At 41.2% G+C, this 27861-nt stretch overlaps 1 protein-coding gene across 2 annotated transcripts in view; it reads left to right on the forward strand.

Annotated features, from left to right (window-relative positions):
- Positions 1 to 27861, forward strand: part of GDPD1 (glycerophosphodiester phosphodiesterase domain containing 1) — a 118420-nt gene that overhangs the window by 9076 nt on the left and 81483 nt on the right. For both annotated transcript variants that reach the window (XR_012296647.1, XM_073667562.1), the window contains exon 2: positions 22425 to 22467. Coding sequence is in view for 1 of the 2 variants with exons in the window: in XM_073667562.1 (XP_073523663.1) it covers positions 22425 to 22467 (43 nt within the window). In the remaining variant the exon portion in view is untranslated. The remainder of the gene's footprint in view (positions 1 to 22424; positions 22468 to 27861) is intronic.

The following is a 27861-nucleotide window of genomic DNA, read 5'->3' on the forward strand; positions in this document are numbered from 1 at the left end:
CTACCATGGCCAATTCCAAAGAGCTGTCTAAGGACACCAGGGACAAAATTGTAGACCTGCACAAGGCTAGGATGGGCTACAGGACAATAGGCAAGCAGCTTGGTGAGAAGGTAACAACTGTTGGTACACTTATTAGAAAATGGAAGAAACACAAGATGACTGTCAATCTTCCTCGGCCTGGAGCTCCATGCAAGATGTCGCCTTGTGGGGTAAGGATGATTCTGAGAAAGGTCAGGAATCAGCTCAGAACTACACGGGAGGACCTGGTCAATGACCTGAAGAGAGCTGGGACCACAGTCTCAAACATTACCGTTAGTAACACACTACGCAGTCATGGATTAAAATCCTGCAGGGCACGCAAGGTCCCCCTGCTCACACCAGCACATGTCCTGGCCTGTTTGAAGTTCAACAATGACCATCTGGATGATGCAGAGGAGGAATGCGAGAAGGTCATATGGTCAGATGAGACCAAAATAGAACTATATGGTATCAACTCCACTCGCCATTTTTGGAGGAAGAAGAAGGATGAGTACAACCTCAAGAACACTGTCCCAAACGTGAAGGATCATACTTTGGGGGTGCTTCTCTGAAAAGGAGACAGGACGACTGCACCGTATTGAAGGGAGGATGAGTGCGGTCATGTGTCGTGAGATTTTGGCCAACAACATCTTTCCCTCAGTAAGAGCATTGAAGATCGGTCGTGGCTGGGTCTTCCAGCATGACAATGACCCGAAACACACAGCCAGGGCAACTAAGAAATTCCTCTGTAAGAATCGTTTCAAGTTCCTGGAGTGGCCTAGCCAGTCTCCAGACCTTAACCTAATTGAAAATCTTTGGAGGGAGCTGAAATTCAATGTTGCCCAGCGACAGCCCCGAAACCTGAAAGATCTGGAGAAGATCTGTATGGAGAAGTGGGCCAAAATACCTGTTGCAATGTGTGCAAACTTGGTCAAGAACTACAGGAAACGTCTGACCTCTGTAACTGCAAATAAAGGTTTCTGGACCAAATATTAAGTTCTGTTTTTCTATTGTATCAAATACTTATTTCATGCAATAAAATGCAAATTGATTATATAAAAATCATACAATGTGATTTTCTGGATTTTTTTTTTATGATTCTGTCTCTGACAGGTGAAGTGTACTTACGATAAAAATTACAGACCTCTCCCTTCTTTGTAAGTGCAAAATCGGCAGTATATCAAATACTGTAATATTTTCCACACTGTACATACTGGTGCAAGATGTCTGCAGCAGTATGCACCGAGCAGTGTGAGAGGTGTAAGAAGCTTGTTGATGGTTATAGGACTCGATTGATTGCAGTTATTTATTCCATAGGGCGTGCAACCAAATATTAAGTTGAGGGTGCCAAGAATCTTATCGGCCCAATTTTTTGTTTTTTTTTTCTGTGAAATCATGTCCAATTTGCCTTTTTTTCTCATTTTTTTGTGTTGTTCCAATACACACAAAGGAAATAAGCATGTGTAATTGCAATAATTTTCTGGAATAATTTCAAGGGTGCCAACACTTTCGGCCATGACTGTATGTTCCTGTCTTTATTTTCTAACCAATATATTACATGCAAATGATAAATTCAGTAGAAGTACTGTGAGGGACAGCAGGCCATTGTGGCTGTACTATATATAGGGTCACATGACCTTAGATTCTCTTATCTGAGGGAATAGGGCTTAGTGATGAGCGCAAGTGCTTTTTACTTGCGTTTGCCAAGGATGCTCGGGTATGCACCCAGTATTGTGGGTGCTCGAGTGAGATGTACTCGTCCCTGTGGCCACATGTTTCACGGCTATTAGACAGCCACAAAACATGTGGTGATTGCCTGACATACACGGGCAATCCCTGCATGTTTTGTGGTTGTGTAACAGCTGCGAAACATATGGGGCAGGGACTCGCACATCTCACTCGAGCACCTGCGATACTCCGTGCATACCCGAGCACCCTCGACAACTTGAGTAACGAGCGCTTGCCCTCATCACCGCTGATTATACTAATGACACTCTGATCAGAGTTTGATCCGAGTGTCAACATAGTATGATACACTGTGAGGAGGAGATGGAGAACAAAATTTCTCCCATCTTTTCCAATGGGTGAGCGGCATCCGATTTTAGAGTTAAATGACAACATGCTGCAATTTTTTTCACTGACAGATTCTGTCAGTGAAAAAAATCAGTTGTTAGCACTGCCCCATTTAATAACATTGGTCCGAGAGCTACAGTTATATGAAAAAGTTTGGGCACCCCTATTAATCTTAAGCTTAATGTTTTATAAAAATTGGTGTTTTTGCAACAGCTATTTCAGTTTGATATATGTAATAACTGTTAGACACAGTAATGTTTCTGCCTTGAAATGAGGTTTATTGTACTAACAGAAAATGTGCAATCTGCATTCAAACAAAATTTGTCAGATGCATGGGCACCCTTATCATTTTCTTGTTTTAAATACTCCTACCTACTTTTTCCTGACTTACTAAAGCACTTTTTTTGGTTTTGTAACCTCATTGAGCTTTGAACTTCATAGCCAGGTGTATGCAATCATGAGAAAAGCTACTTAAAGTGGCCACTTGCAAGTTGTTCTCCTGTTTGAATCTCCTCCTAAGAGTGGCATCATGGGCTCCTCAAAACAACTGTCAAATGATCTGAAAACAAAGATTATTCAACATAGTTGTTCAGGGGAAGGATACAAAAAGCTGTCTCAGAGATTTAACCTGTCAGTTTCCACTGTGAGGAACATAGTAAGGAAATGGAACAACACAGGGACAGTTCTTGTTAAGGCCAGAAGTGGCAGGCCAAGAAAAACATCAGAAAGGCAGAGAAGAAGAATCGTGAGATCAGTCAAGGACAATCCTCAGACCACCTCCAGAGAGCTGGAGCATCAACTTGCTGCAGATGGTGTCACTGTGCATCGGTCAACTATACAACGCACTTTGCACAAGGAGAAGCTGTATGGGAGAGTGATGCGAAAGAAGCCGTTTCTGCAAGCACGCCACAAACCGAGTCGGCTGAGGTATGCAAAAGCACATTTGGAGAGAATTCAATTCCTTTTTGGAAGAAGGTCCCGTGGACTGATGAAACCAAGATTGAGTTGTTTGGTCATACAAAATGGCGTTATGCATGGCGGCAAAAAAACACAGCATTCCAAGAAAAACACTTGCTACCCACAGTAAAATTTGGTGGAGGTTCCATCATGCTTTGGGGCTGTGTGGTCAATGCCGGCACCGGGAATCTTGTTAAAGTTGAGGGACGCATGGATTCCACTCAGTATCAGCAGATTCTTGACAATAATGTTCAAGAATCAGTGATAAAGTTGAAGTTACGCAGGGGATGGATCTTTCAGCAAGAAAATTATCCAAAACACCACTCCAAATCTACTTGGGCATTCATGCAGAGGAACAATTACAATGTTCTGGAATGGCCATCCCAGTCCCCAGACCTGAATATGATTGAACATCTGTGGGATCATTTGAAGAGGGCTGTCCATGCTCGGCGACCATCAAACTTAACTGAACTGGAATTGTTTTGTAAAGAGGAATGGTCAAAAATACCTTCATCCAGGATCCAGGAACTCATTAAAAGCTACAGGAAGCGACTAGAGGCTGTTATTTTTGCAAAAGGAGGATCTACTAAATATTAATGTCACTTTTCTGGTGAGGTGCCTATACTTATGCACCTGTCAAATTTTGTTTGAATGCAGATTGCACATTTTCTGTTAGTACAATAAACCTCATTTCAAGGCAGAAACATTATTGTGTCCAACAGTTATTACATATATCAAACTGAAATAGCGGTTGCAAAAACACCAATTTTTATAAAACATTAAGCTTAAGATTAATAGGGGTGCCCAAACTTTTTCATATAACTGTATCTGATAAAAAATCGGATAGCACTCGGCCGATGTATATGGCGGTGTGAGTGAGCCCTTAATAGAGGTGACAATTCACCCATATTTATGGCATTGACATGGATGAATAAACACTTCTAATCGCTATTCCTGGAGAGCTGCGATTACTGGTGTAGGATTGAGACCCTGGATCAAGGTCAAATTCTTTGGTATCTTGAGCTATTATTATTTGCCAAACTGCTTTTGCTTCCCACTTGAATGTATTTCTATTATATAGTTATGATATAGTTATAGATGAAATACTTTTCGGAACATTTATTAAGATGGGCGTACTTTACGCAAGTCTTAAGAAAAAAAAAGCTTGCTGGTGCACGTCTCTTACTAAATCTGGTGCATTGCTTGCTATACGTACGCTAAAAAAATGAAGTCTACATAGGCATAGATTTACTCTATAATTTACCCCACTTTCTGGCATAAGATATAGTAAAAGTTTCATGCGGCTTGTGGCCCTTCCATAAAGCTCCACCCTTCCCTTTTGAAAAGCAGCATGAGAAGGGGTGAAACTATAAAAAGTAGCAAAGTGCAACATGTGCCATTATTTGCTAATTTTTTATTTGCCAGAAAGGGGCATAAACACAATACTAGATGTCACCATTTAATGCATCATCCTGTGGCCCATTCTACTTTTTAGAAGACAAGTCCTGGTTGATGCATCAGTGATGCAGGTTGGTTACAAGGTGACAGGGAAGAGCAGACCATGATCGGGAAAATGTACTTTATATCCAAAATTATTTCACCAGATGTTGGAATGGTTGACAAGGTTAGAGCGTATGCTGGTGGCCATACTCATTAGATCTACATCACTGGAACCCACCTGGACTGTACAAGAAGAGAAGATAAGTCTCCACCAGAGGAATCTGACAGGAGCTTACGCCTCTCATCACGCATGTGTGTAGTGTAGGACTATCGGTTATCAATCCCAGACTTCAGAATTCTTGCTTTATTCTCCAGCTCTGCAATACAATGACTGAGCCACATCCAGCACACTAAGCCATAAGACATAACATATAATGTTGTAACAATATGCAGCAAGTAATTCAACACATAACTGCTCAAGATATATTACAATGTGGGGTCAGGAGCAAGAAGGAAGGCACTTGGGAAGAGAGGACCTGGCACACCAAAGAATCTTGGTAGAAGATGTCACTGAGCCACGCTGGGCAACCTGCAAAACCTGATGTGGAGCACAACAGAGAGCAGCAGACCGAGGTGAAGGAAACAGAGCCCAGGATGTCCCAGGACAGGTGTGTAACAGTTGCAGTACTTTGCAGCAGCCACTAAACAGAGTGACGAAGCTAGAGTGTCCCCCTTAATACGCTCTTTACATCCGGCTTCTGCCGACCCTACAAACAGCAGATTGGTGGAGTTGCGGACCCCCACCAATCTGATATTGATGATCTATTATAATCCATCAATATCAAAGTGGTGGAAAACACCTTTAGTGCATCCTTTATTTAGGTTAATGCGGTAGCAGAGTGCCATAGACACTGGACAGTGGCTATCTATCCTTTGGATAGATCTGAAAAAAATATTCTAGTTTATCCCAAAGGATTTCACAGGTTTTTTTTTTATAAATCATAGAGTCTTTCATTAGCTGATAACCGGGATCAAGCGTTCCTAAGAACAGGTCGGCAATCTCCTGACAAACTAGTGAAATTCTCATCCGTCGGGTAAAATGATTTTTAAGCTTGCGTATAGTCATCATCACCAGGTGTAAACAGGACATGGGCTGCCAAGAACATGATTCTGTGTGTGCAGAGCGATCGTATTTGCTATCATTCTGTGCGTATGGAAGTGCGGTCGGCCTACCAATAAATGACCGCTGATCGGCTTGCATGGAGCTGATCGACAGTTGTTTGTTTGACAGTTCTGGTCGACTAATGTAAATGGGCCCTTATATTCCCCTTGGAAAGTTTTATGTGGATAAATTACCTCCTTTTGATTGTGTTGCACAGATGATTTGCAATTTTAGGTGATCTGGAGACATAATTAGACCATATTGTGTGCATTCTTGGTGATGTTTCATAAAAATGTAATCATGATGGTAGAGAAATTGCATTATTTTTAACAATGTAATTTCTAAAAATACCATTTATGTCCTTTTTTCTGGCATTAGTTGTGGGAATATTACATTGTAAAATGTTACTTTGTTGGTTATATTTTACAATGTAAATATATAAGATGATATTGGTAGTCCATAAATATGCTGTCAGTGATTTTCACAGACCGATAGACTTGTATGGGTAATTTTAATCCATGGCTCAGATCAAAAACGGACATGTTCATGTGATTTTTTTACAGACCACTCTGTATACAAAAAACACAGACATATGAACGGTTTCATAGATTATAGTGGGTGTGTGCTCTATCCCTGAAAAATACACGAACGTGATTCATGGGCATTTGATTGAGGCCTTAGACTGCTAAGCAAATTAAGACACTCAAACCAAAGCAGCATGTTCCCTAAGTGAACGCTTGGAATATAAAAGGGTTCATTAGGTCAGTGTAGTGTTACTGAACAAAGCACAAGATGTCCTCAATGTGTATGGGTCACCCTGTTTCTCAGTTTGGTAGAAAACCGTAGGACTCAGCAATCACTTCTACAGACATTGATGTTTTTGCTTCTATCCAGAAACCAGATCAGCAGAGACCTTATTGTTACGCAAGATAAAAATCACGTATCCTCTATTTCATGTCACATTTTTCACAAATGCTGCTAAATTCACCTAGATCTAGATTGTTAAGATAACCACTCGCATTTAAAGGGGTTCTCTTACTAAGACGGCTACATTCTATATGTTCTATTGGAAAATATGGACATAATGGGGATTGGTTTGCCACTCATGACACCTTGTGTGAGCCATAGCGTAAAGCTCCAGACCTATCTTCTCGTAATACATTTGAATTTCCACCATGAGTTACTTTTCCATACAGCAGTTTATTTATTTTCACTTTACTCGCTTATATACAGTGGGGAAAAATAGGTATTTGATACTCTGCCAATTTTCCCACTTACATAGAACGGAGAGATATGTGATTTTTATCATAGATACACTTCAACTGTTAGAGACCGAATTTTAAAAATAAAATCCAGAAAATCACATTGTATGATTTTTTTCACAATTAATTTTCATTTTATTGCATGAAATAAGTATTTGATACGATAGAAAAACAAAACTTAATATTTGATATAGAAACCTGTGTTTGCAATTACAGAGGTCAGACGTTTCCTGTTGTTCTTGACCAAGTTTGCACACACTGCAGCAGGGACTTTGGCCCACTTCTCCATAAAGATCTTATCCAGATTTTTCAGGTTTCGGGGTAGTCACTGGGCAACATTGAAATTTCAGCTCACTCCAAAGATTTTCTATTGGGTTCAGGTCTGGAGACTGGCTAGGTCACTCCAAGATCTTGAAATGCTTCTTCGGGAGCCACTCCTTAGTTGCCCTAGCTGCGTGTTTCAGATCATTGACATGCTGGAAGACCCAGCCACGACCCATCTTCAATGCTCTTACTGAGGAAAGGAGGTTGTTGGCCAAAATCTTGTGATGCATGACCCCATCCATCCTCCCTTCAATACGGTGCAGTCGTTCTGTCCCCTTTGCAGAAAAGCACCCCCAAAGTATAATATTTCCCCCACCATACTTCACGGTTGGGATGGTGTTCTTGGGGTTGTACTCATCCTTCTTCTTCCTCCAAACACGGCAATTGGAGTTGATACTAACAAGTTCGATTTTGGTCTCATATGACCACATGACCTTGTCCCATGCCTGCTCTGGATCATCCAAATGGTCATTGGCGATCTTCAAACGGGCCTGGACATGTGCTGGTGTGAGCAAGGAGACTTTTTGTGTCCTGCAGGATTTTAATCCATGACGGCGTAGTGTGTTACTAACGGTAATGTTTGAGACTATGGTCCCAGCTCTCCTCAGGTAATTGACTAGATCTACCCATGTAGTTCTGGGCTGATTTTGGACCGTTTTCAGAATCATCCTTACTCCACGAGGTGAGATCTTGAACGGAGCCCCAGAGCAAGGAAGATTGACAGTCATCTTGCGTTTCTAATAATTTTGCTAACAGTTGTTGCCTTGTCAACAAGCTGCTTGCCTATTGTCGTGTAGCCCGTTCCAGCCTTATGAAGGTCTACAATTTTGTCCCTGGTGTCCTTAAACAGCTCTTTGGTCTGGGCCATGGTGGAGAGTTTGGAGTGTGATTGATTGTGTGGACAGGTGTCTTTTATAGATGTAACTAGTTCAAAGAGGTGCAATTAATGCAGGTAATGAGTGCACATTAGGAGGGCTTCTTAAAGAAAAACTAACAGGTCTGTGAGAGGCAGAATTCTTGTTGGTTGGGAGGTGTCAAATGCTTATTTCATGCAATAAAATGGAATTTAATTATTTAAAAATCATACAATGTGATTTTCTGGTTTTTATTTTTATATTCTGTCTCTCACAGTTGAAGTGTACCTACCATAAAAATTACAGATCTCTCCATTCTTTGTAGGTGGGAAAACTTGCAAAATCGGCAGTGTATCAAATACTTATTTTCCCCACTGTAGCGCCTTTAATTCCACAGCGCTTCACAGACATCATCATCGCTGTCCCCATTGGGGCTTACAATCTAAATTTCCTATTAGTATGTCTTTGGAGTGTGGAGGGAACCGGAGTACCCGGAGGAAACCCAGGAAAACACGAGGAGAACATGCTTCGCTCCGTCCTGGCTTTCCGGCAGCTCGTGGTACACTGCACTGAAGGACTTGCCGTCACATGACTATGACGTCAGCGCAGGTCCTTCAGTCCACCGCGATCTGCCGGCAAGGGAGGACAAGCGCACCGCGGGCCGTCAGAAGGTAAATATGATATTTGTTTTTTATTTTATTCTTTTTTTTTACAGTTTTCTATGGTACCCAGGTCCGGAGGAGAGTCTGCTCTCCTCTAGACCTGGGTACCATCCGCACATTAGAACGCATGGAATGCGCATCTACATATACAGTGAAGCGGAATCCATGCATTCTAATGCAAGTCAGTGGCGGCGAAAACGCAGCACTTCCGCAAAATAATTGGTAATGCTGCGTTTTTTTCCGCAATGATAACCCGCAGCGGAAATTTCCGCAGCATGTGCACAGCACATGCGGATTATCATTGGGGAACATGGCAGACCTTCTACCATGCGTTTTTTAAGCGTTTTTGCCGCTGCGGAAATGCTTAAAAAACGCATCGTGGGCACACGGCCTTACACTAACCTATGTGTGTGGCCAGCCTAACAGTGTGACACTTCACTGTTTTGGGTAGCTGGGCAATCCATACTCCTTGTTGTAACAGTTTGTACATTTTATACAAGATGAAAAAGGAGGAGATAAATTAGTTTTGTGGGGTTATTTTTGCCCAACGTGTCAAAAAATAATTGGACCATGGTCAAAATGACAAAACTCAAAGCTTCCTTTTGTTCTACAGCAATTCCTCATTAGTGCATGTTAAACTCCTAAGGAATCCATCATCGCTTTATCTGAGGCCATAAAGTTACTGATTGGATCTTATATCGCGTTCATGGCTGATGTCTCACAGATGACCTACTTATCCTTGAGAAATAATGGACTAGATTATTTTTCACATTTACAATTTTACATCAAGGTTGTATTGCAAATGGTCTACGATTGCGTATTCTGTTACTCTACGCACCCCCCGTTTCATGTTCTCTTGCTGAGCTCACCTTCCCTGTTTGCCTAGCCTGGTTTTAAACATTGAAAATTGCAGAGATTGTAAGAAAATGACTGCATTGCAGTCTGCAGCATTCTCCCGGTGTATTCTTCATTAGTAGATCAGCAGACGTGTGTAAGTAGGTGCATTTCTCGAGTATAAATGAGGAGATGATGATGTCTGACTCTCCACTTGTACCACAAAGTCGAATGTTCAGTGCAGATAATGATTACAGAGATTATACTAAACCCTTTGTATTTCTTCAGTCCAGGCTTTCATTAGATACGGCTTTTTTGTCTTCCTGAGGAAACTAGTTTGACCACTTTTTTGGACTAACTAAAATGAAGGATGTGCAAATGAGACCCTGTCAAAAAGTACTGCACATTTCAGTGCAATGTAATGGAAGGCAGCATCATTTCATTAATAAATTAGTTATTTGTCATATGCAGGTTGGATGGAACTATATGGAAGAGAATTTCCATTGATGGCTATATTTGTGTGACATGCTGCACTCTTGGAGGGCTTGTTAAGAACGCACAATTTTGGGTCTTACAAAAAAAAAAAAAAATGCTTGCGGTAGTTGCTGTGTAAGGCCGTTTTACCGTACTAGCGTAATATGAGCGTTTTTGGTGCTAATACTGTTTTATTTCTGTAAAACTCATCCCTGCAGCTGGCAACATGAGATATTAACAGACTTAGACTGAGATTTGTAGATGTAAGGCCTCTTTCAGACAAATGTATCATAGGAAAACCAGGTAGACTAGGGTTAAATCCTAGCACTACAGGATTAGGTGCACCTGGTTAGCTTAGACTAGAACCAGACCATGTACTCACTTTTGTCAGTCAGCTGGGGGAAGCTGAGCAGAGTGGAGCGAGTGAACCCCTACAGTATATAATACGGACATGTGCTTTCCCAGTAAAAATTGGAGCACACTGATATTCTATGAGGCTGCACATGTCCGTTTTTACTTCTTCGGACTGAGTGGCCCTCAGAAAAAATTGGAGACTTTCAATTTTGATCCAAGTGTTGGATCAACATCAGAAAAGCAAGTTTATGAGTCCGTTAAAAAAATTGGTCCGATTTTCATGGACTAACAGAATGGAGAAGGTGGAGAAACTTTTTTTTTTTTCTTCACGTTCGAGAAAAACTGATGTCACTCGGATCAAATTCTGATCAAAATCTGATCAGATTAATCTTACCGTTTTTCTCAGATATGGAGAAAACAGTTGTTTGACGCTTACCTCATAAATAGAATATTGTTTCCCATTTTTATATGATGCATCTTATTCTTTTCCCATATGCACGCTCTATTTTTATTTTTAAGTATTTTTGTCTAATTTGATTTTGTGCATTTCTTGCAGAGGCACTCGAGATATCAACAGAGTGCCTGACCCTAAATAATTTAGCTGGTTAAATAGGGCTCATTCACTCACAGGCTCTGACAACATTGACTGTGTACACCGTTTTGAACATTTACTTACATCCCAGAATGATTAAGAAGAACCTGTTTACCCTAGCCATTGAAGCTACCACTCTAAATAAAAGAAAAATTGTGTGTTCTTATAATGCCCTCCTTGGATAATAAATTTATTGAGCTCATCCAATATAAATCAAATGTATAGTTAAAGTGGGTGATATTTAATTTATTTGTCTTGCATCCACTTCATTGTATTGTCTCATCCAGGCTGAGCAGTATATATATTTTAGGGTTCGCCAACATTAGTGTGTAAATCGGACGAGTGCAATGTGAGAAAAAATCGCATTGCACTTTGACCAATGTTATTCAGTGAGTCAGTGCTGATCTGCAAATTTTTCCTCAGTCGTATTTGTTGTGTGGAAAAAATCGCAGCATGCTGTGAGTGACCGTGTATATTAGACGAGACTCGCCAATGCAAGTCAATGGGTGTGAGAGGAAAAAAAAAACAAAGCGGACGGCGCATGGACCATGTGTATGCCTTCCGATTTTTACGCACACATCTTAAAGGAACCATGAAATTTCATCAGCCAGGTATAGTAAATTCACAGCCAGAACCCTCAGAATAGATTGATAGAATAGATATATCAAATAGATATTCTGAAGATATATAATTTCACAAGCCCCCTATGTAGAATAAGCTTGCACCATTTAGTGCCTTTCATGTGGCACTAAAGTGTGTTTAGCCTTGTTTAACCTAATAAATTATTAAAAAAAGACGACGTGGGGTCCCCCCTATAATTGATAACCAGCAAAGGTAAAGCAGACAGCTGTGAGCTGATATTATTTGGCTAGGAAGGTCCATGGATATTGAGCCCTTTTCAGCCTAAAAATACCAGCATGCAGCCGCTACCAAAAGTGGCACATCACATTAGATGCGCCAATTCTGGTGTTTTGGCAGGCTTTTCCCTATTGCCCTGGTGCGTTGGCAATTGTGGTAATGGTATTTGGGGTTGATGTCAGCTGTGATTTGTCAAAAATTTAATTTATTTAAAAGAATGTTCCCTCGCAGGTCCACAAGACCCGGTTGCTCTGAACAGCATTGAAGTCGGTAACTATGCCACTCATCAGAGTTGCCGGATCTCACAAAAGGCAGTGTGACTCTGCGAATCTGATGAGCCGTGACATCACTACATAGGAACTGTGAATAGCAGTGACGTTACTGCTATTCAGAGTCGCCAGGACCGTATACGTGGGACGCTGGACTACATTGGACCATTGTGGGAACAATTTTTTTCAAATAGATTAGTGAACAAGAGAGTGTTTTGTTTTTTTATCTTTTTATGTTTTTCAGGTATATATTGGTGGACTTCATCGGATTCGGTAAACTATGGCGGACCTGCGTGGCGCTTTTTTTTTTTTCTTTTTTTAATAAATTGGTGAACCCAGGAAAGTGTCGGGGAGTATTTTTTCAAATAAAATTTATTTTCTGTGCGTGTGATTTTTTTATTTTTATTACTGGGCTAGTAATGGGGATGTCTGATAGACACCTCTCCATTACTAACACCAGGGCGTGATGCCAGCTGTGATTTTTTACAAATCACAGCTCACATCAACCCCAAATACCATTACCCCGATTGACACGGCACCAGGGCAATCAAGAACAGCCTGCCAAAGCGCCAGAATTAGCGCATCTAATGTGATGGGCCACTTGTGGGGCGGCTGGGGGCTGGAATTTTTAGGTTGGGAAGGGTCCAATAACCAGGGACCTTCCCAGCCTTATAATATAAGCCCAGAGCTGTTTGTTTTACCTTTGCTAGTTATCAAAAATAGGGGGCCCCATGTCGTTTTTCTTTAATTATTTATTTATTAGGTTAAACAAGGCTAAACACTCTTTAGTGCCACATGAAAGGGGGCTACATGTACATGTAGGGGGCTTGTGAATTTATATAACTACAGGATATCTATCTATTCTATCTAATATCGATCCATTTATTATCTATATAATATCTTCCTATCATCTATCTATATCTTTATACAAGATTGCTTTATTAGTTTTGTAAACTAGCTTTAAGTTGCATAGAGAATTAAAGTATGTAAAAGATGATGTTAAAAACTTTTTGCATACGGATGTCATACGGATGGTAGTAGAGAAAACAATCGCACACTTGCATTGCACTCGCATGACATGCGGAGTGGCATACGCTGGACACTCGTCCAACTTTTAAGGATGAACATCGGAGTGATTTTTAATATGCTGATGTGAGCGAACCCTTAGGCTAAGTTTAGACTAGAATTGCATATTTCTGTAACTGTGCATTGAAATACCATGCACAAGTAGTGAAACTTTTATGTCAAGAAAAACATTTGCCACGGATTTGCTGTTCGTTTCACGACAGAGCTATAACAGAGAATCTGATATAATGGCCCCAATTCACATTGGATTAAAGTCTTCCGAAATGTACAATTTTGAGCATAACAAGCTGTTTTGGTGAAGCGTGTAATTCTTCATTTTCATCGATACCCAAATGAAAAACATTCATTATCCTTCAAATACCCAATTAGGTATTTTAGATTTCTATGGCTGATGATAAGCTTTGGCTGCATCAATGGGCAAAAAAAATCCAACACCGCTGATAGGGTCTTTGATATTATCCCCACGCTGACAAACAACCGTTCATCCAAATATTTTGCCAAATTGTGTCTAGCACTGAGATTAAGGTTTGTAGAGGAGAACTTAAAAACTGGAATCAATGTTTCATCAAAATAGGTAACAATATTGGGAAATTATACCCAAACTTCAATTTTACCCCAACAATTTAACGATTAAATGCCATCAGATTTTACATGTTGAAACGTTGCTATTTTACTGCAGGTGTGTTTATTTCCTCCCACTGTTTTAGCAATTGACTGTTGACTTCACCTGCTTGGAGTTGCTGATTAATTATTTGCAGCTCTTCAGTTTGTTGAGGAGAAGTAATCTGTCCCCTTGCGTAAAAAGACACGTTAACCATGGCATTTGATGCTCGGTGTCTCTATGGCTGAAAGGTTCATGTTGCATACTTGCTGTTCCCTTTACATCCAAATTATTGATGATGTCACTAAAACATCTCCTGTCTGCTGTACCTGCGTGCTAAATAATTCACTCTTCAATGGTATCAGTTTTGTTTCCACAACGATATTAAATCTTTCTATAAGTGGCATATATAATAAGTAGAGCGCGCTTTGGTGAAGAAAGCTACATTCTAGGATTTAAGAAAAAAAGTAACACCCATGTTAAATAATAATTCATGTTCACATTTGTCTATAATAGATGTAAGTGGAAATATTCTGTTGACTTACAGTACAGACCAAAAGTTTGGACACACCTTCTCATTTAAAGATTTTTCTGTATTTTCATGACTATGAAAATTGTACAGTCACACTGAAGGCATCAAAACTATGAATTAACACATGTGGAATTATATACTTAACAAAAAAGTTTGAAACAACTGAAAATATGTCTTATATTCTAGGTTCTTCAAAGTAGCCACCTTTTGCTTTGATGACTGCTTTGCACACTCTTGGCATTCTCTTGGTGAGCTTCAAGAGGTAGTCACCGGAAATGGTCTTCCAACAATCTTGAAGGAGTTCCCAGAGATGCTTAGCACTTGTTGGCCCTTTTGCCTTCACTCTGCGGTCCAGCTCACCCCAAACCATCTCGATTGGGTTCAGGTCTGGTGACTGTGGAGGCCAGGTCATCTGGCGTAGCACCCCATCACTCTCCGTCTTGGTCAAATAGTCCTTACACAGCCTGGAGGTGTGTTTGGGGTCATTGTCCTGTTGAAAAATAAATGATGGTCCAACTAAACGCAAACCGGATGGAATAGCATGCCGCTGAAAGATGCTGTGGTAGCCATGCTGGTTCAGTATGGCTTCAATTTTGAATAAATCCCCAACAGTGTCACCAGCAAAGCACTCCCACACCATCACACCTCCTCCTCCATGCTTCACGGTGGGAACCAGGCATGTAGAGTCCATCCGTTCACCTTTTCTGCGTCGCACAAAAACACGGTGGTTGGAACCAAAGATCTCAAATTTGGACTCATCAGACCAAAGCACAGATTTCCACTGGTCTAATGTCCATTTCTTGTGTTCTTTAGCCCAAACAAGTCTCTTCTGCTTGTTGCCTGTCCTTAGCAGTGGTTTCCTAGCAGTTATTTTACCATGAAGGCCTGCTGCACAAAGTCTCCTCTTAACAGTTGTTGAAGAGATGTGTCTGCTGCTAGAACTCTGTGTGGCATTGACCTGGTCTCTAATCTGAGCTGCTGTTAACCTGCGATATCTGAGGCTGGTGACTCGGATAAACTTATTCTCAGAAGCAGAGGTGACTCTTGGTCTTCCTTTCCTGGGGCGGTCCTCATGTGAGCCAGTTTCTTTGTAGCGCTTGATGGTTTTTGCAACTGTACTTGGGGACACTTTCAATGTTTTCCCAATTTTTCGGACTGACTGACCTTCATTTCTTAAAGTAATGATGGCCACTCGTTTTTCTTTAGTTAACTGCTTTTTTCTTGCCATAATAAAAATTCTACCAGTCTATTCTGTAGGACTATCAGCTGTGTATCCACCAGACTTCTGCACAACACAACTGATGGTCCCAACCCCATTTATAAGGCAAAAAATCCCACTTATTAAACCTGACAGGGCACACCTGTGAAGCGAAAACCATTTCCGGTGACTACCTCTTGAAGCTCATCAAGAGAATGCCAAGAGTGTGCAAAGCAGTCATCAAAGAAAAGGTGGCTACTTTGAAGAACCTAGAATATAAGACATATTTTCAGTTGTTTCACACTTTTTTGTTAAGTATATAATTCCACATGTGTTAAATTCATAGTTTTGATGCCTTCAGTGTGAATGTACAATTTTCATAGTCATGAAAATACAGAAAAATCTTTAAATGAGAAGGTGTGTCCAAACTTTTGGTCTGTACTGTACATGTTTGTAAATTGTACATTTTTATGCAGGTGTGGAAATAGTGCTGCAAAGTAAGAATGCTTTCAGAAATAGAAGTGTTAATAGTTTATTTTTATCAATTTAAAAATGCAAAGTGAATGGAAAAGAGAGAAATCTAAATCAAATCAATATTTGGTGTGACCACTATTCACCTTCAAAACAGCATCAATTCTCTTAGGTACACTTGCACACCGGTTTTGAAGGAAATTGGCAGGGAAGTTGTTCCCGAAATCTTGGAGAACCAAATAGAGATCTTCTGTGGATGTAGGCTTGACCAAATACTTCTGTCTCTTTATGTAATCTCATACTCGATGATGTTGAGACCAGGGCTCTGTGAGGGCCATATCATCACTTCCAGAACTCCTTGTTCATTTTTACATTGAAGGTAGTTCTTAATGACACTAACTGTATATATGGGTTTACTGTCCTTGCCGAACAAGTACTCCTCTTAACATCTTCCCCTCCTTTCCAAGACACATGCAGCCCTGGTGCCTGCTTATCTCCAGGAAAACAAAAGGATCCAGCATTTACAATCTAATGGCCCTGTGGACCCCCTCCCCAACATCTGACATTGGGGAGTGTCAGGACACTGCTCATCCCTTCTCCTGTCCTTTGTGAGTACTTGTTTGTATATACATTGAGAACAAGGTGACCTGCACATCAATACATTTTCAGTAATACCCTGTGGGTAACTCTTTCACCAGAAAGATGTTCCACATACTCAAACTGATGGCTCCTGATGAGGTCCCCAGGTCTTTACCTTAATGCATTGTCATAATTTCATGTAGATTTTACTGATCTGTCAACGCATTTTGTAAAATGTTTCCTTTCTATTGTTTAACATATGCCAATTTTTTATCAAACCACAGTCTGAAATCAGCGGGTTTGGCAGATAGTTTAATGTGTATGAGGGCCTTTAGTCTGTATATACTCATTTGTAGATTTTGGCCCTGATTCATCAAAACCGGCATTTTTCACACAGGTCTTGATGAGGGGGTGTGCTGGAGTAAGATACTCCTGATTCATAAGGAACGCCACCGCTCGCCATGAATTTGACAAGTGAGGTCGCCACGACCCCACTTTGTTGGAGCTGGATGAAAATGGCGCGAGAACACCAAAAGTCACAAAATGTTAGTGTAGCCTCGAGTTGCGCCAAAATTGTGTGACTTTTCAAATCAGAATTCTGGCATAAGAGCTTTGGAAAATTATCTTGAGCGTAGGAATGTCCGATAATGACTTTTTTTCACTTTCATAAATGTGTGCAATTGCTTCTAGAGGCTAATTATAACTTTCCAACATAGGACCACTATGAATTACCTCAGCTAAGCTTTAAATTCAATTATAGCAATTCTTCAATCAAGTTAGGCAAGATTTTCACTCCGGTAGGATGTTTTATTTACCTCAGAAACTTTTAGAATTTGTGCCACAACAACTTCTTTAGGTAGATTCACTGTGAAAATGGCCTGAAAAAGCACTAACTAAGCGCTCAAATGAATGAACATATTCATTTCTATGTAAAACGAGTCGATGTTCATATGTTCAGTCTTTTGAGCGTTTCAAGTTTCCAAAGACGCTAAGGTGTTAGGAGTTACCAGACCATTCTTCAGGTATTTTTCTCTCTGATCATGGTTTATACTTTATAATAGAAGTCAATGACAAAGCTCAATAATGCCCAGGGATGTCTGGGTGTCTTTTTGAGCATTTTGTCAGCGTTTTTGATTGAAAAATCACTTGCGTTTTTTTTTAATCATTGAACAGAGTTAATAAAAAAAAATCTGAAAGATACCAGTTCAAAACATGCCACAAAATATTAGAAGAATGCTTAAAAAAAAAAAAAAAAAAAAAAAAGTCGGGAGTCAAAAACATTGACATCCAGGAAAGACCCTTCAGGAAAAAAACCCAATGGTGTTTCCCGAAGCATCCTCTGTGGGTTTTCCCACCTGAAAAAGGCGTTAAGGCGTTATGTACTCATACCCTTAGGCCGATTTAGCACTTCTGACTTTCATGGTCCGACTACAAACCCTTATGCTCATCAATGCTGTGTTATGCACACACCCGGACTGACTGGCGTGTGCGTGTTTAGTGATCCCACTGGACCATGAACCGGAGAGTGCCTGCAGGGGCGTAACTAAGTATCTACCCGATCCGACCATGGTCGCACGACGGCTAACGACGCCAGTGCACCAGGGAGGAACCGAGCAGAGGGACCAGGTGCCACTCCAGGACAGACCCCGGACACGGCTGTTGACCCACACCAGAGAATACAGGAACAGGCAGGTTAGGCTGGCACACTGACTGGTGGGTATAGGCAGGTATGCAGACAGGCGGGCACTGTTAACCACGACTGGTATGCAGGCAGGGAGTACAGGCAAGCACGGCAGGAGTGCCGACAGGGAGGCACTAGCAGGTTGGAGCACAGGCTGGATAAGGTCCAGTACAGACTGGGACTCAGGAACAGAACCGCAGATGTGGTAGACAAGTAGAGCAGAGCGAGACCACCGGAGTGGTGAACAAGAGCAGAGCAGGGCGAAACCGCCTGGAGCGGTGAGCAAAGGCAGAGCAGAGCGAGACCGCCTGGAGCGTTGAGCAAAGCAGAGCAGGCAAGAATCGCCGGAACGGTGAGTAAAGCAGAGCAGGCAAGAACCGCCGGAGCGGTGAGTAAAGCAGAGCAGGCAAGAACCGCCGGAGCGGTGAGCAAGGCAGAGCAGAGGTGACAGGGTTCTGTTCACACGGAACAGACTGGAAGGGAAAGACAGAACCAGAAACACACAAGATACTTGCAATGAAGTAGCGAGTGGACTCTAAATTCATGGAAGTACAGCGACAACGAGTAGGAGTTAGGTGCAGGTTCAGACTCTGCAGTAAAAGGGAAGGTAAGGACATAGAGAAAAACAGGAAACAGGCTAGGAGAGTGTTCAGACAGGAACTGAGTGTTCAGACAGAAACTGACACTGCAGCGAGATACAGGAGCGAGTCTGGGTACGCGGCCCCCAGTAAAGGCGGAACGAACAGGCTAGGAGCGTGTTCAGACTGGCCTGGAAATACAGCCTCCAGGAAGGCGGACAGACAGGCAAGAAAACACAGACAACAGGTCTAGGTATGCGGCCCCTAGAAGGCTGGACGAACAGGCTAGGATACAGTTCAGACAGGAACTGCTACTGAGAGAGATACAGGAACCAGTCTGGGAATACAGTCCCCAGAGTGGTGGGAACAGAACAGGACCTGGCACATTCAGAGTAAGGCAGCACACTGAATGATAGCGTTGCTCAGGCATCAGCTTCCAGGTGAGGCTGGTTTAAATATCTAGTGACTGACAGCAATAGGCTGAGGACGCATTAGGGGTGTGCCCACAGCAGCTACAAGAAACAGGAAGTGACCGGGCCGCCGCCCTAAGCAGTCAGAACAGAGACAAACAGACAGCATGGAAAGAAGCCAGGCTAGCAGACTGGACTGATGAACAAGTTTGCGATCTTGCATCGTGGGAGATGGTGTCCTATGCAAGAATGCCGCCAGGTATGCTACATGCTGACTAAGCTTAAATACGATATTAAAATCATACATAAATTCTTTTCATTAGGTTCCTTTGATTTTACTTAATAATTTAGCCTTGATCTCGGCAAGCTAGACATTTTTGCCTACATTCTTTCGTCTTTGGTAGCAGCTTACACTTATTGAACAAAGCTTTCATTGTATATGTATTAATAATGTTGTCGAGGTCGACGCTGGAAGGAATTTACAGATACTATATGCTTATGTGACATTTAATTATTTTAAATAGGGCTAGAGGACACCAGTATGTTATTACAAAAGCCATCTTGTTAGGAGTTGTATGCACTTCTGGTTCATGGTCTGGCCTCATGAGATGGGAGTTCTGCTTACAAGACACTTTCTGAGTATTTGTTCCTCAGAGCTTCACTTGTTTGTATGTAAATGTCTCATTTAACACATCAATATGACTCTGCAAATCCTTAGATGACTCACATGTTTGCTGAGTTGTGTAATTTATATAGGAAAGCATTGCACAGGACTCATTACAAAGGTAATGCTTGTTTAAGGTAAATCATTCTATAAGGAAATAACTGACTTAAAGGGAACCTGTCACCAGGTTTTCCCCATATAAAGCACTTGTAAGACCTCTGTTACAGCATACTAGAGTGCTGTATACAGTATATGTCCCCAATCCACTCTGCAAGGCACAAAAAATAAGTTTAATTATACTTTCAGACTGGACGCTGGTCTTGATCCGTCGCCTCCTCTGTTCTTGCGATCGCCGTCCCCCTTCCCTGCTTCATGTGGATGATGCGTCCTGCGTCATCCGCACAGTGTCTCCCATCATGCTCCTGCGCAGGCGTACTTCTCTCTCCTATCTCTTGTAAAAAGGTAGGAGGCAACGGATCTAGATCAGCAACACGCATCGGACAGGACCACACGTCTGTAAATAGAATAAAATCTATTTTTTGTGCCTTGCAGAGCAGATTGGGGACAGATAAACAGCATTCTAGTATGCTGTATCTTAGGGCTTACAGGTGCTAGCCATACTTTATATGGTGAAAATCTGGTGACAAGTTCCTTTTAACACTTTGAGGCTAAGTTCATATAAGGGTATAAAAAAAAAAAATCAACCGATTTCTTCCAGAAAATAAAACAACAATTTTTCATCTCTATTGTTATCCACTTGCAATCTGTATGGCATCCGGTTTTATACCTCAGCAGTTTCAAGACCAAATATAATTTCTTATGTTAATAATGACAATGTATCCATAAAAATCAGATGCTATACTAATGATCAGTATTAGTATTTTTTGCCCATTCATAGACTCTTATCCAAATTACAGGAGAAACTAGTGCATGGTGCAATTTTTTTATGAAAACCCCCTGAAAAAACGGTCATCCGAATTGCTCAATACAATAACATTGGCCCAAGTGTTTGTTTTTTTCATTGACAGCACTCTGACGGAAAATACGGTGTGTGAACGTAGCCTGATTCATGTTTCAGTACTTTCATAGAATTCACTGACCAGATCTTGTAGTAATAGTTTGGCATTGGTTAATTTAGCATTATGTATCAAACCAATCTGTAAAAAAAAATCTTTTATACACAGCTCTCAAGGAAATCTTCTAATAATAATTAACTTGGATAATTGCATTGCTGCTCTCTGTCTTTAGCATCCGCTATGTAAAATGCCATGGCTGTTTTCCAAACTCATAGCTGGAGACTTCTGTCATAAATCACTTATGACCAGCAGCGCTTTACAGATAATATCACTGTCCCCATTGGGGCTCACAATCTAAATTCTCTATCAGTATGTCTTTGGAGTGTGGGAGGAAACCGGAGAACCTGGAGGAAACCCGACTCAAACACGGGGAGAACATACAAACACCTTGCAGATGTTGTCCTTGATGGGATTTGAACCCAGGACCCCAGAGCTGCAAGGCTGCAGTGCTAACCACCGAGCCACCGTGCCACATACCTGCTAACATTTTAAATATCAAAACTGGTACATCTGCAGTCCTCCCACCATAGAGAAGCAAAACCGATCTGTCAAAATATAAGAATGCTTGTTCCCAACATTTGGCCCATGTAAACCTGTCAGCGATTAACGATGAACGAGCAAAACATTAGTTCGCCAGATAATCAGATTTTTTACGACCACATAACCATAATCACTGTAGGGATCATATCACCCCGTGCACTTTGGACAACATGATGCGTTACAGGTACAGGAGGACGATCATAATAATGATCGTTCTTTTTTCATCAGTTTTGCTTGCTAGTGTAAACAGGCAACAAAAGGAGCACCAGTTGACTTTTACATAGTGGAACAGTGCTCATCAACGGGCCAAAATCAGTGCGTACAAATAAACATTTACAATTTAATTTAAATATTGATTTTTTTTCTGGCAGCATAAATAATCCACACTGGACAGATAAATATTTTGCTGGTTTGTTGGGTGATCTCCATCATTTTCCTGCAAATGCTTGTTTGATGATGTCCACCCTCCTAATAGCCTTATCTTAGTGAACAGAAAGTGCACATTTATAACCAGTTTGATCTTATAAAATAAAGCATTGATATTAGTAGGAGACGAGCAGAATCATTACATAGCATACATGGATTTTTTTTTTTTTTTCTAAATTAGATTTTTCACAAAAAAAAGCTTACTTATTCACAGAGTAGAATGGAACTTTGGGTAAGAGTTTTAACATTTTTTCTTTCAGGTTTAAACTTGTTGGCACTGAGGTATTTTCTTAGAAATGTTCTACACCACATACAATAACGACTTATACACGTGTTTAACAGATAATGCCAGTGGAAAAGCGGAATTTAAAAGCTGTTAACTAAATGAAGATTTAGTTAAAATAATGTTTTATATATGTAATTTAAATATATATTTATCTCTTTTTAAGGTGCTGGAGAAAATCTAGAAAATACAATGTCTGCTTTCCAACAGTGAGTATACTATGTATTCTAGTACCAGAAATTATGTTGTAAAACTACCGGTAATTTATTTTCATTGTAATTAAAAATAAAAAAAACAGAATTTCTTTTATTAAATTTTTTTTCTCTTGGTTTCACTCCTGGAGAACCGTACCAAACTACACTTTGTTAACGCAGAATAAAGCTCACTCTCAGGTCTGTGAAAGTTCGAATGATTTTTGGAAGTACAAGGAAGAAAAGTTTGAAGTGAAAATTTTCAAAGTGCTGTGTCAAGATGACAGGCACTGTACACAAAGGTATAGTATATAGGAAAGGGGTGTCAAAAGTTCTTAAGTCAAGCATCTTGACTCAGACAGAATGAGAAGCATACAACCCCTCACTGATTGGCTGCAGCTGTCACATGACATACCCTGACAAATGTTTGTTTCTCCATTTTCTGAGACCCACCACTTTTTTTTATTTTTCTGTTGATGGAGTTCTGTAGACATAGCTGATTGTTCTATTGATACCATTTCGTGGTACATATGACTATGAAATGAAATGTAGTTCACCGACACCATGAGCATTCACATAGCCCCACATAATGACATTGCTACCACCATGTTTCACTGTAGGCACCATGCATTTTTCTAAATTAATTTTTCTAAATGACTGGTGCCTACAGTGGAGTATGGTGGTGACAGTGTCTTTATGTGAGGCTGCAGGAGTGCTGCTGGTGTCAGGGAGCTACTTTTCATCGATGGTATTTTGCGTTCACAGATGCACTGCTCTATTTTGAAAGAGAAGATAATACCATCACTCAATGCCCTTGGTACACGTGCACGTTTCCAATATGACAATGATCCAAAGTGTGAAAGTGATCAGTGACCAAGTACGTGTCCTGATCTGAGCCCAACCGAAACACATATAGGGAATTCTAAAGAGACAAGCTGTTATCACTCTCCTTCCAGCATCCAGGCTCTAAAAGAGGTCGTTTTTGAAGAATAGAAAAAGATAGGTGCTGCAATATATCACCATCTTGTTCATCCCATGCATAGTAGACTTGGTGCTCTGATTAAAATCATGGATGTCATATAAAATACTAGATGTTATAAGTAGTTTTTTATGTGGGGTGTATTCATTTTTTTTCATCAACTAATTTGAGTAAAACTGAAGATTTTATGATCAACATTAAATTACCGTATTTTTTCAGACTATAAGACGCACCGGACCATAAGACGCACCTAGGTTTTAGAGGAGGAAAATAAAAAAATAAAAATTTAAGCAAAAAAATGTGGCCATGATGCACTTTTAAGAGGGAGGGGGTCTTCTGCTGACACTGGTATAGGGGTAATGTCCCCCAATTCTGACGATATCCCCCATCCTGGTATATATGCCGCCCCCCTTCCTTTTATACGTGGTCCCCATCCCCATCCTGGTATGCCTGGCATCCCTCCATCCTGGTATGCATGGCACGCCTCATACCTATCCTGATATGCATGGTACCCCTCATCCCTGTCCTAGTATGCATGGTACCCCTCATCCCTGTCCTAGTATGCATGGCACCCCTAATCCCTATCCTGGTATGCATGGCACCCATCATCCCTGTCATGGTATGCATGGCACCCCTCATCCCTGTCCTGGTATGAATGGCACCCCTCATCCCTATCCTGGTATGCATGGCACCCCTCATCCCTGTCCTGGTATGCATGGCACCTCTCATCCCTGTCCTGGTATGCATGGCACCTCTCATCCCTGTCCTGGTATGCATGGCACCCCTCATCCCTGTCCTGGTATGCATGGCACCCCTATTCCCTATCCTGGTATGCATGGCACCCCTAATCCCTGTCCTGGTATGCTTGGCACCTCTAATCCCTGTCCTGGTATGCATGGCACCCCTAATCCCTATCCTGGTATGCATGGCACCCCTAATCCCTGTCCTGGTATGCTTGGCACCTCTAATCCCTGTCCTGGTATGCATGGCACCCCTAATCCCTATCCTGGTATGTATGGCACCCATAATCTCTGTCCTGGTATGCATGGCACCCCTAATCCTTGTCCTAGTATGCATGATCCCCCTAATCCCCATCATGCTGCACATTAAAAAAAAATAAACACTCCTACTCACCTCTTTTCTCTCTCCTCCAGCGCTGCATCCGGTCTGCCTGCACTGATCTCTCCATGTGAGCCGCGCATGACATCACTGCCATGCGCGGCTCACATGGAGAGGTCAGCTGCCGGAAGTCACTGCTCCCCACGCCGGGACTGTCCGCGGGGAGCAGTGACTTCACTCTCCTTCATAGCCGGGACACAGCGGAGCCGCGCTGAGGCTGCTGCAGCTGCCAGCTATCTCCTGTGCCCGCTCATTAAAGGGCATGAATATTCACCCCCTCCCCATGCCCATGGGCGTGGAGAGAGGTTGAATATTCATGCCCTTTAACAGCGGGCACAGGAGATAGCCGACAGGAGCCGCAGCGCGGCTACACTGTATACCGCTATTAAGGAGCATGAATATTCAGTGCTCCCCACCCCCATGGGCGTGGGGAGCAGTGAATATTCATTTTCTTTAGCAGCGGGGACAGTGTAGGCTGCAGCGGGCGGCTGCTGCCTCCTGTGCCCCGCTCCTCCACCGATACCGCTCCCCCCACACCACACATAAATATACACCCCCCCCAACATTCGGACTATAAGACGCACCCCCCATTTTCCTCCAAAATATTGGAGGAAAAAAGTGCATCTTATGGTCCGAAAAAAACAGTATTAACCTTGTTTTCATATTATTGGTTAAAAAAATGTTTTATGAAATTCGAAACTCAGTTTTGTCCAAATTTTGGAAGTTGTTCTTGTAGTCAGTGAAATTTTGATTAATATAGTACTTTCCAAAGGGTGTGTACTCATTTATGTTAAGCGCTATATATGTGTAAAAGTGTAAAATATATATATATGTGTGGTTTCAGTTTATTTTTCAGTTGAATTATGCACATTATGGGTGACATTGACACTGTAAACAGTTCTGAAATGATTCATTTTGGTATGATTTTTTTTTACATGACAAAAACCTGGCATTTTAACAGGGGTGTGTAGAATTTTTCTATCTGCTATATGTATACAAAGTCGAAATATATGTGTATAATTTTTTTCTTTAGAAATGTAGTGTCCTGGAGACATTTTTGGCTAATCCGTCAAATACGTCGTTTACTTGTTCAGTTTTGCTTTAGCAGAGTTTTGGAATTTTGTACCTTGTAGTATCATTGTGAAAATAATTTTCCTCCCTTGGGGTTGGGTAAGACGTGCCTGGAACCATTGTTGATAATCTCTTTTATTTTGGTAGTTATTACGTAATAATAGCTCATGGGGGATTGTCAGCATTAAACTCTAGGGATGGTACTGTTTCTAAGTATTACATGCAAGAGGCACATTTTGGGTTAAGAATAATATCTTCCTGAGAGTTGCCCATTCCTTGTCTTTCTAATTAGCAGAGTGCCATGATATAAGAGCCTAATGGTGTCCTAGAGCCGCCAATCAGTGGCAAGAGATGCGCAAAGTGCTGCCGGCTTTCTGATTCCCAGCTCCACTGATTACACATCTCTCTATCATCGAGTTTATATTAATAAAAGAGCAGAGAAAGCCTTAGGATAGATTGTATTACAGATATTTTGTAAGAAAATGTGTCCCTAGGTGACTAAGAACATGTATCTTCTTCCTGAACACTTCTGCACAGAATATATCTTCCTGTTTAATCCACTACAAATAAAGCAGGATATTATTTTATAGAAAATGTATCTACATAACATTCACCAGGGACCTTCATGCCACCAGTTGCAATTAGTCACTTGATGGAGTATTTAGGGTCATATAATAATAATATCTGAATTGCACCCCCATTTTAATGTATATTGCATGCATTGGCTTTTATTGGTCTTTGAATGGAGCGTGACTAAATATCACTCATTGAACGGAAAGAAGAAAAAAAAACAAAAGGGAAGGGAAAGAGAGTCCTGGGCTAATAACTGCAAAAAACAAGGTGAAGCTTAAGTAATTACGTCAGAACATTATGGGCAGTGGATAAATGAAGATAGGCGTAATTAATACAAGGTTGCCATATTTTAAGGAATTTATCATGTTTTGCCCATTAAGATCTTAGAAAGTTTTTCGATTATGAAAAATTTGCCCACTCTGGATTTGACCTCTTAGATGAGAAAGTTCTATTTCTTCCATGAATGGGCAAATTGTCTCTTCAGAGAGGAAGGGGAGTTGAACTCTATAGCGCCACCTATTGGAAGTAACAATCCTAAAAGTCAATATCGAACCTTTAGTGAGCCTTGCCACATGACTTAGGATAAAAACAAAACAGCGTGTAGATATTACAACACTGAGGCCACCATCCTGGGAAGAAAACAGTACACAAATACCGGTACACAATGAAGGTCGACCAGTCAACGAATCAGAAACGTACCAAAATACAATGATGGGTAGTGGTTAAATTCTGTTCTCTACCACATCACCATCTATTCATATGTGATACAAACTAGTACCCAAAAAAAGACCAGTGCAGAATGAGAGCCAACTGGTTAAAAAGTCAAGACAGCATATTAGGTATATTGATGGTTTATGACTAAATTGTGTCATCTGCCATAAACCCAGCTATCCTCAATAATGCAAATTAGACCAGAAGCACATATCACATATTGCTAAATGGAAAGAGGTTAAATGACTTATCTTTACTTCATCAGTGGCAGTGCTCCAATGTCATAGGCGCTCCCAACGCATTTCACTTTCTGTCATCAGGGGAGTTCATAGCCCAAAAGGTCCATGTCATCACCAAGGTACATGTAGTCCTGATTTCTGTACCTGTGTCTTTTATGCCAGTGCCGCACGCTGACTGCCGGCGTGCGGCATACTTCCGGGTTGTGACGTGCCAGCTAAGTGGCGTACATCTGGCCGGATGTATGACAAGACCCGGTCATTGCACCGCAAAATGGAACACAAGGTTTAAGGGCATGCGCAAGGCCGGATCGCATAGCGATCCTCTGCGCAGGCGCACGTGCCAGACTCCAAATGCTAACTATCTCAAAACGCCGGCCTGAGGAGGTGTCTCCATACTGTATATTGGCCGCATTTAGAACACGCAAGCTTGTGAATAAATACTTATGCATGCATTTTTTTTTTTTTTGATCCTACAACCATATCAGCCCACATGGGTCTAGGAAGGAATGATCATACACCACAGGATAAAATATAGTACCTAGTCACAGTAAAAGATGTATGTAAATCGGTAAAAAAATGTATATAAAGAAGCCAAGGAGGGCACTCATACCTGATATTACCCATTTAGGAAAAAATGTGGTAATAATTATGCAGTAAATGAGGGTCCCCGAGCTCGCATGACGCATACGATAGGGTGACAATAATGTGGAAATGACGTAG

This window comes from Phyllobates terribilis, unplaced genomic scaffold (assembly GCF_046119375.1).
Source record: "Phyllobates terribilis strain yellow unplaced genomic scaffold, ASM4611937v1 Scaffold_2__4_contigs__length_985480577, whole genome shotgun sequence".
Lineage (NCBI taxonomy): Eukaryota > Metazoa > Chordata > Amphibia > Anura > Dendrobatidae > Phyllobates > Phyllobates terribilis.